Source organism: Drosophila simulans, chromosome 2L (genome assembly GCF_016746395.2).
Source record: "Drosophila simulans strain w501 chromosome 2L, Prin_Dsim_3.1, whole genome shotgun sequence".
NCBI classification, from domain to species: domain Eukaryota; kingdom Metazoa; phylum Arthropoda; class Insecta; order Diptera; family Drosophilidae; genus Drosophila; species Drosophila simulans.
The window spans coordinates 17855001-17865171 of NC_052520.2; the positions used below are offsets into that span (position 1 = coordinate 17855001).

The window sequence follows — 10171 nt, forward strand, 5'->3', positions numbered from 1 at the left end:
GCACACATTCAGCAATAATTAATAATCATTAGTAAGCCGCACATTATGAAGTGGTTGACTAAATATTGAAATTACTGTGATATTAATGCCAGGCCAGGAACAACATAAACAATGGCATTATTCCCCCGCAGATGAGCGGCAACAACGGCGATTGTCCTTAATGACAACAATGTGCAAAATGTTTTGCAACAAACGAGAAACGGAAAGTGGCAGCAGCACCAGCACGAATAACAACCAGCCACAATGGCAATATTGTTGCTCTTGTGCGAATTATGGACATGCGTGTGAACTGCAGCATGTAAATTGAAACCCTGACACGCCCATTACCACTTGCCACTGCCAACGCATCCAGCGGATGCAGTCGGCGATCGGGAGTTAAATATATCCATTTATTTCGGTCGCAATTGTTTTGGGAAATTAATTACTTTTGTGCCACTATTCGGACAAAAGTACAACATTAGGCGAGCAATTGTTTTATGACTTGATTTCGTTGGTGATTATCTTTATGATATCATTATCTAATGATACCTAATAATACATAAAGAAAATTAGTTTTAAAACTTTTATTATATTATTAATTTCAAAATTATTTTTATAAAGCAACTTGTACTTTATCAACAGATATTCAGGATTGTTTAAGCTAAGCCCCCTTAATATTTTTAAACATTATGTTTATGATGCTTTTCCTCAAAAATACCGATGTCGTCTGCGGCATTCCATGGGAAATGGTTAACAGGAATTAACCCTGTTCTCTGTGGAGGATTGCCGTTTCGTCGGATCATAATTGTGGTGGGCAGGAGGCCATCTCCCGGGTAAATTTCATTAATAATGTCGCCAGCATGGACGAATGGGAACAACAGAGGCGACCGGCACTTTCGCTGCATACTTTTCGGGGCCGGAGTTAATATTTGGAAATAATTATGCGAGTGGCAGAGTGCGTGCGCGTAATTCGCCCAAGGCAGCGATTGCATATGCGAGTGCATTTGCCATTATATTGCATAATTTATGCGCGCATTTAATTAAATTCCAGCCCTTTCGCTGCCTTTCTCGCCGATGACCCAAATTTGCGACACGGCCGCGCTTAATGCCCGCTTAATTTAATAAACTAACAATCCAAAGAGAAAACATTAACTGTCAAAAAAGCTTTAAATTAATTTCAAGCCTCATGCTCAATTTGTCAGCACATAGAATTCGAAAAAATAAATACGCACTTTTAAATTGTTTAGCTGTTACTTTTTTTTGTCAAAACCCCACCAATAAATATTTGGTAAGTTAATTGCATTTAATGAGCATTAGATACTAAGCGGATTGTGCATGTTGTAAAAAGCAAATGTAATTTGCAATTAAATAAAACGTACTGCAATTAGACGTCAGATAAATTCTGTGCAACCAGTGAAATGTTTCGTTTTTTACCGCACGAGAAACTCCTTCAACTGGCCTTAAAATCATTTTAAATTGTTCTATATTTCTATCCACTTGAAAATTATTTACATTCCACCAAAACTGTTTTCTATGAAATGGGTATGATTTGATAAATCTAAATATATTTTGGACTAATTTAATTTGGACGCCAGCGTCTGCCGATTTTATTTAAATTCAATTGAATAACAACTATAATTTGGCACACTTGGTGATTTATATGGACATATTTGCGAATATTTTTCATTTACGGCCCCCTTTGCCAATTATGATAATTAAAATCTAACATTTCATGAGGAAAAAATCGTGAAACCGCACTGTGCGCGCCGAATTATTTATGTTTTTAATGGAAACAAAGTGGAAATTAGTCTGCCTAATTTATGAGATAAACGATCGGTTCTAATTCAATTTCGTGCAGTAAGGGCTTAGAAAAACCAACAGCGAAGAGTGATTTAAATACCAGTCAATCCAGTGACCCTGGCAAAATTGTTACCGAGTTGTGCTTAATTTGCATCAGTATTAAATGCAATTAATAAATAATGAGCACACCGGCATGGCGTGTAAACTCAGCAGAGAAGTGGAGCTGTGTCCGTGACAAGTTGTCCTGCAAGCTTAACTTGATGTGGAGACAACAAGTGACCGGCAGGGAAATTAGTTACGGTGTCGCACAAGGACAAGACCAGGACTCAGAACTATCCTTCGTACTCCGACTGGTGGCCATATGTGTGTGAGTCAGTGCCTCGCATGCCAGATCCGTCATCATTAGTTGAATATGTCACAACAGACACTTGGCCCAATTGATTTAGTGTCGTGCACTGAGCTCAACAGTTCACTTGCCTTCTGCCATTTGGCAGCTATACTCGTCCTTGTACACGTCTTCCTTTGCCAGTTGTTGGCCGACATTCCCCGTTGACACTCAACGGCCAAAGATCGATGGCGTACAGAAATCAACGGGAAGTGAATTTCAAACAGTTGCGTAATTAACTTGGGGCTTCATTAATCAAACACGCAGGCAAACATGAGAAGCACTCGAAATGGAATTATATATGCCGAAATTTAATATGCATTTTACATTCGGCTAACAAGATTAACTGATAAGCCGGATCTACGATTGCCGAGATTATTTTGTGTGTGGGCGTGACAATTATGGTTGTTAGAGTGGGCGTGGCAATCTTCTGAAATGTCAGCCTAACCTGGACTTTCGTACTTTTACAGTTCCCAAAATTAAAGCGCTGAAACGGACAGATAGACAAACCAATGGGCAGTTAGACTCCAAACACTCTAGACTCTGTTACAAACTGTTCAACGAATCTAGCATATCCCTATACTTTGCGAATAGGGCGTGCTGTATTGGACTTCAAATGTTCATTGTTTTATAAATATTATTATCCGTATTAACTACCTGATTAAAAATAGCTTACAGAGGCTTAGATGCTATTGAGCACGTGTATAGCAGACAGAAACAACCAATAGCTGACGGCTTAACATTTGACGCTGCGCCTCGTCCTGATGAATATTCATGATCTCCGGGCATCCTTGCCGACCACTTGAAAGTTAGCCTGCTCTGCAGTTTGTCCGCCATGCCGAAATTATAATTCCAGCTCGCTCGTAACTCGCACAAACGTCAGTCTCATTAATTTTGGGCAAGTTGCAGTTTTAAAATTTAGTGCCGGCCCCCAAGTTAATTAACACCTGAGCCTCGGCAGCCGCCACCAAAGCGGGTGGGAAATGGGCTGGGAAAATCGAGCTGGTTTCAGCCACTTCAGTCACACTTTTGTGCTCGGCAGCCGTGTGCACTGACGCAAAGCGGAAGTGGCACTTTTCCCAGTTGAAGCTGGAGCGGAATTCCAGAATGGATGGGGGGATGGGGAATGAGGAATGGGGATCGGTATCTGCCAGCAGCAGGCGTATCGAAAACCGAAACTTTTGATGGAAAAAGTTTGCAACAACAAACGCATGTTGGCGGGCAAAACAGGCAAGCTAAAAAGCTGAATAGCCGCGGCAAGGGCGCCTTTAAACCATCAAGTAAGTCGCTATAATTCGCGCGCACCGCCTCATGAATTTTAGATTCTTTCTTTGCATTTTTCACTCCGCCAGTCATTCTATCGCTTTCCCTTTAATCTGAGTCTTAGCTTTGAATAATGAGCCCTGGCCAAGGTGCGAAGAACTGGGCCAAAAGCGAGAGGGCTATCTATAAGCGGGGTTGATATGAAAAGTTCACACTGGGTAAGTAATTGCCTAATTCGAATGCATCAAAATGATAAAGCGAATTCAATGTACCATTTAAAAGATACAAACAGTTGACAGTTTGATTTTCGATATGATTTATAAGTGAACACATTGTTGTCCATAGATAATACGATTTAAGAAAACAAACGGATTGACATTCAATGAATTGCACAATTGGCAAACAAGAAGCGGAGTTGATCGAGCAAGTAATAAAAGTTTTGTTAATGCGCCGAAGCAACTAAAAATTCAACGGAGGCAACTGAGAGTTTTCTCATATTTTTTTCCGCCGACGATGCAATTTCTTTGAAGACCGCTGCCTGATGCATGCTGATGACTTTGTCAACAACTTAAATTGTTTGGTGGCAATAAAGTGAAGTGAAGTTTAAGTGCACATTTAGGACCGTAGGCAGCTTTCATTTTCTTCTGATGCAAACAAGTTAGCTCAGCTAAGCGGGATACATAATGCAATCAAATTGACTAGGGCTTGATACGTACTCAAAATTATTTTAAAAGTCGCTTTTTTAATTCCATCGTTTGTAAATGTATATTGACACAACTATTAAAAGCATGCAAAAATTATAAAGAACACATAAGCAAACGAAATGACAGTTTTGCAAATAGGTATATGGCCTTGAGTCGTCCTCAGTAAATATTTCCATATTAGAGTCGTTATGAATCGCATCGGGTTGTTCTTGGTCCACTCCGTTGATGGTGCAACTATCTCTATCCAATAGGACATCTATTTCTTCACTTTAAATAAAAAAATTAACACTTTTATGATTTTAAAATACTTTCAAATAAGTATTATACCCCATTTTTTTGAAGGCACTCTGATCTTTTCAGTTTGAAGGCTCTGGATAAACTGGATGAAGGCACTCATCTGCATACATGAAAAAATATTAAAGGGAATCGAATATCAAGAACGGAGACACACTGAACTTAAATCTTTCGGTTCGTATGCAGCTTGCACAATTGAAAATGATAATTGATTGACATATTTTAAAAAGAGTTACCGACCCAAGTAATAATATAAAAGAAGTATTTAAATGTTTGACTTACTTAATCAAAACAATAATAGGGTAAACAAGTATATTCGATAGTTAAATAACTAAAGTAAGTGTAAGAAACCATATTAACTAATATTTTAATTATTTAAGAAAGTTCCTGAGCGAAGTAAAATCACCAATGGAACCCTAGAAAGGGTGTTTGCAAGTAAAAACCAAAGCTTCCAGAGAATTTGAAGGGAACTAAGAGACAACATTAAAGAGAACCTCTTAGGACGGAAACAGAGTGCCAGAAATATATGAGTACTGAAACGCCTGATATTAGTAAAACATTTATCACTCTAATAGATTGTTAACAGAGTTTATAGATTTCGATGATTCGTAAGTACCCATAAATTGATAAGGTAGAACAAATTGATCTCTCTTCGCAATCTCTTAGTTCAATGTGATTTTCTTGTCATTTTGGGACTCTTCTCCGCTCTCATTTGACGGGTTTTCTCAGACGTATATAGTTATCTTATCTGAGTCACAAGCAACAAAAAGAAGATTGTCAGCTCTTGACGGTTCACTGTTTGCCTCGTTGTTGCCTCAATTAACACCTTCTGCCGTGGCGATAATAACGCAGACCCCAAACTGATTGGTAATCATGAAAAAGAGGGAAGGAAAAAATCGCTGAAAATGCCCGGAGACCAGCGAATCGCTCTTTAGTCGAGAGCAGAACGCGTTTCGGAATGGACACGGATGAGACAAAGGCTGGAACCTCGGGTCCGAGGACGTACCACGATGAGGTCGACTTCACCAGCGGATACGAGACCCAGTATCAGAAGGAGTATAGACCGCTGAAACCGATCTTTGTACCGCCGCCGGATAAAAAGCACGCCTGGTTTCGCAACTGGTCCACCATCCTGATGGTCAGCTTCCTGTCCGGCGTGTTTATCCTGGGAACCGTGATGCTGGTGGTCCAAGTTTTCACCGCCAGTCCCCTGCAGATCTTCATGATCGTGGCTATCTATGTGGCTATAGCAGCTGTGATGATTTGGCTGGAGGTGCAGTCTATAAAAGTTCGGTGAAATAATATGTACGTGTCGTGACTAATTTAGAGCGTTATCGCACTTACGAGCTACGTTCTGTTTTCAAGCGGTGGCAATCGAACGGTGTTGTGCAAACAAATGCAAAGCTTAACTAAAAAGGAAGCGGCTTTACTGATTAGGCGCTAAGAACAAAAAATCATGATTTATAATAAGTTTAAAGTAAAGAAAGAAATCCTAAAATCCATGTGTTTTATTTTTGACTAGACAGTGCTTTTAACATTCCACGATAATTCAGCTTCAATTAACTAATTATTTACAGCCCATAAATGAACGTAATCTAGAGAGCAAAACAAGGTGGCCAGATAAAGGGTTTTGTGTCATTTAAGTGGTCAGATAAGCAAACAAAAGTGAATGAAAGAACCACGAATTCAATTCCATTTAACTGCAAAATAAATACGCATTTTGTTTGTCAATGCATAAAGGACAAACGTTGAAGTGACATTTTAAAGCTCCATACATCACAGAGATTAACAAAGCAAAGTACATAAAAAAAATTCCCTTATCAATTAACTAATTAAATTAAGCACGCTAATTAAAAATTCATTAATAGCGGCTTAGCCATGGAGAGTGGAAATGCAATTATTTAACGCTATTGTTTATTAAAGGAAGTGTCACAAACCGCATCTGCGCTTGTGTTTGGCACACAAAATTATTAAAATTATTTCCACTCTCACTTGAAACAGGAAAAACAACGAATTTTCAACTATGCCAGTTCCCCATGGAAATAGTTTTCTAAATATTTTCACATTTGCATTTTTCCAAATCACTTCTGTAATTGCTTTTCACATGCCACTGGTGGAAAAACTCCGACTCCCTCAGAATTTCCCATGTTTTTACAACAGTTTTCTCACTTGTGTGTGCCATCAAGTTGGTAAAATTCTAGTTTAATAGCTTGAAATGTTACGAACATTTGGTCAGCGTAAAAACAGCCGGACAAGCTTATTTCTCACTTGAAAATTCTAGAAAAAAAAACCTTGTCCCATTAAACTTTAATTTCCGTTGACAATGGACGACACTTTTTGCTCTTTCCGTTTTTGGCCCCACTCGAGACGGAGGCAACAGCTGACTTACCTTAATTACTCACAGGATTCCGAGCCGTGCTAATTATTTGCAGGGTGCACTTTTCAGACGGAGTGCAGAAGTCGCCAGCGCATTTAATTATAATGGCGCATAGGGCGTCGGGCTTAGGCATTAATGCCATTTCCGGTCGCCGACCACCGGATGCCACGGCGCCGAAACCGCACCGCCGACACTTTGTTTTGGCACGGAGCAAAAAGACCGGGTTGGAAATGATTTCACAAATAAGAAGGAGTGGCAGATATAACATTCTAATTTTAAGGAAATGTTGTTTAAATACGTACAACTGAATATTTATCGGATTTATGGCATTACATGCATACAAATAAAGTAATTACTAGCATTAAACATTGACCAAAAAAAACAAAAAAAATTTGGCTATATTTAGTGTAATTCAAAATCAACATAAGTGTAAGCCCATCATATTCAAATTTGAATTCGTCACTGCCTTCAATATATTTTTAAATGTAGCGACTAAGGACGGAGTGGAATAAGGAATAGCGATTTAACTAAAGGTGCCGCAAAGCGATGCTTAAACCGTTTTGTGATATACAACAATACAACCTTGAGCCAAAACAAGAAAAATGTTCGATATCCACATGCATTATTTTGCATTGATTTATTGCTCGATTGCCTGCTGGCTCAATATTGCACATAAAAGGCATTTAAACAAAAGCTGTCTTCCATTTTATTTCTGCCACTTTTTAAATATTTAAATCACGGCATTTTGCACAAGCGGGCAGCACCTCCATTATTCAGAGCTCGTACAAGCCGGGTAAAAAGGACACAAATGAGAAACTCAATTGCCAAGCGAGTGAAGGACAACTGTGGAAATGCAAATAAAATGTTTGGCTGCAACAGAATCAGAAACCTAAGCTGCCCTCGGGAGCCAAGACATCTGACTCCACAGCCATTTTGGTCACTGCAGTGACTGCCTGGGGAATGTGTCTTAGAATTTGTTTAAGTAAATCTCACTTGAACGCTTTTCATTAGCCCACTCAACAAGGACGAACTAGTCATTCCACCAGAAAATGTATAACAAGAATTGAAAGTATAGCTCCACCTAGCGGCGAATTCATGCGCTTTGAAAATTGAGCAGAATAGCAGATTGCCATTTTAAAACCAAACGTAATTTGAATGGATTCAGATCTAGAATAATAAAAACAATTCTCCTTCCTGATACATACTCCTTTTTGAATTTAGTTATTTTATTTGACGAGTGCCGGATACAAACACCACTTGCCAAAGTGTTGCATAAGTCAACAACTAATGTGCAATGTGCGCTTAAAATTAATCGTACATTTCGCAATTAAAATGCACTTTTTCACTCGGACACTCTCAAAGGCCACAATACATGACCATATTATGTTAATTATTTGTGTAAATTTTCCATACTTAAGCGGCCTGTTTTTTCGCCATGCATTATTAAATACCGACAGTCATACTTTGTATGACCGCCTTACTTAAAATTTCACCAATATGAATTGAATAAAAAGCATCTTTTTTGCTTGTACATTTTAAAGTGCTATATTTCTTTATTTAAGTCCAAACAAAAAGTTCTTCGCTTTAAATTAAACCAAACGGGAGAAGCGGTTCATCAGTTCCAATGAGCTCTTTCATGTGCTAGCCAGCCCCCATTTGAATATTCAATTAAGTCTAACTGCCAATTCAGTGATAAGACCCACGCTGAGTTAGTCGCCACCCCAAAATAAAGCCAACTGAAGGCCATCTAAAATGGCCTTGGAACATGGCCTACTGGTGATAATGTCAGTTAATACGGAAAAGGATGGCACAAAAGCGTTGAGCAGTTCTCACTGAGAACTAGCACAGCAAACTGGTAAAAACAGATAATAAATAATGGATAATAACAATTACTTCATAGTTACAATAATAAAATATAAGAGATTTTTAAGGGAAAAGCTTAGTGGTTTTTTCTAAAATAAACAAATATAGGTATGTCCCACTTAAATAAATCCAAAAACTAATAATAATTGAGCTGTGCATATTCTTCAAAATTTATTATTTCAAATTTAAGTTGATTCGTAGTTAGTGTGTCGCATTTAGGCTTAGCTGCAGCGTCTTTGAAGTCAAGTAAATTTGTATTTATTGTGCTGGGGCACAGGTATGTCAAAGCATTTTTGTGACATCTTTTATTTATTTTATAACCGACAAAAGTCAACAGTCGAGAGGAGAGGCAAACAGCATGCATAAATTACCGCAAAGCGGACCAAAGACCAAAGTCCTCAGGATTCTGCTCCTGGTGGCCAAAGCCATTGCCATTGCCATGCGATGCAGAAATTGTGTTGAAATATTAAAAAAGAGGCCAAAACTGTGAGAACTGTGGCCAAATGCAGATGAGCGGCAATAAAATTCTTTCTCCATTCAACTTTTCGGACATTTTTCGAAGCCCCCTTCTTTGGCACTTTTGTTTTTGTATTCTCTGTGCTTTTTTCTATTTGTTGAATGCTAAAAAGGCCACTTTAGTTTTAACCACAAAGTTTGCTTTACTGTACGTATATGTATGTGTTCGTTCGGTCGACCTCGATGCACTTTTGTTTTTGGCCAAGGGGCATCGGTCTTTCATGTCATTTAACCATGTTTCGGCCAGGACAATCGGGCTGTGATCCTGGGCCCAGGACCTCCACGCCGGCCAGTGTTGATTGCCTGGCATTTAAAGTGTTTTCAATGTAAATCTATGTAAATACATGTTGCCAAATAAAAGAACGACTCTCGCTGCGAAGTGGAAACTCTCGTAAGGATAAATGGTACAGCCATATTTATTCGTTGCCCATGTGTGCACTCCTCAGACGAATCCTAAGACTTTAAGCCAGTGGCTTCCTAAGCTCTGCGGCATATTTATGCACATTTTTTGGGTTCGTATTTTGCTTTCATTTGTGCACTGTGTTTTTCTCCACTTTTTGCCCGCTTTTCTTGTTGTTTGGAAAAACCTTGAATCGGTCGCATTGATTGGACGTCCTTGCTGCTGATTGTTCTATATTTGGTTTGTTTATATTTGCTTTCGGTGGCACTTGCTGCATTTAATGGCATGAAAATTAATTTGACATTTAATACTGTTGTTGTATGGGCGCCATTCGTACTTTTTTCTTATTACGTATTCATTGTTTTTTGCTTTCACTACACAAACAAATGGTAGGGACATATTTTATGTATTGTTTTTATTGTCACGTGTCGCCTACCAGTAAAGCCTGCATATTATAATTATGAATTGTGCAAATAAATCAGCCAAATAGCGACCTGTTAATGTGTTAATAATTGCCAGCCAAGTGTTGTTCAATGTGTTAATGTCTTGTTATCCCACCTGTGTGCGTGTGTGGTCCACAAGGCATATGC

The 10171-nt window shown here is 38.7% G+C and overlaps 2 protein-coding genes across 3 annotated transcripts; one reads left to right on the plus strand and one right to left on the minus strand.

Moving 5' to 3' along the window:
* Window positions 1–4136: 4136 nt before the first annotated feature.
* LOC27208595 lies at window positions 4137–4719 on the minus strand. 2 transcript variants are annotated; one of them, XM_039296992.2, is made up of 3 exons: window positions 4583–4625; window positions 4459–4528; window positions 4137–4398 (listed from the first exon to the last, which is right to left on the minus strand). In XM_039296992.2, exons 2-3 carry the CDS (start codon window positions 4461–4463, stop codon window positions 4170–4172), a joined length of 234 nt encoding a protein of 77 aa, XP_039152926.1. In that variant the 5' UTR covers window positions 4464–4528; window positions 4583–4625; the 3' UTR covers window positions 4137–4169. The 2 variants fall into 2 exon arrangements, with proteins under 2 accessions (XP_039152926.1, XP_016025360.1); XM_016184161.3 differs by having other exon boundaries at window positions 4139–4398; window positions 4588–4719.
* Window positions 4720–5268: 549 nt separating this feature from the next.
* Window positions 5269–5923, plus strand: LOC6732651. The gene has a single exon (XM_002079732.4). It carries the CDS (start codon window positions 5384–5386, stop codon window positions 5720–5722), a length of 339 nt encoding a protein of 112 aa, XP_002079768.1. The 5' UTR covers window positions 5269–5383; the 3' UTR covers window positions 5723–5923.
* The last annotated feature ends 4248 nt before the right edge of the window (window positions 5924–10171 follow it).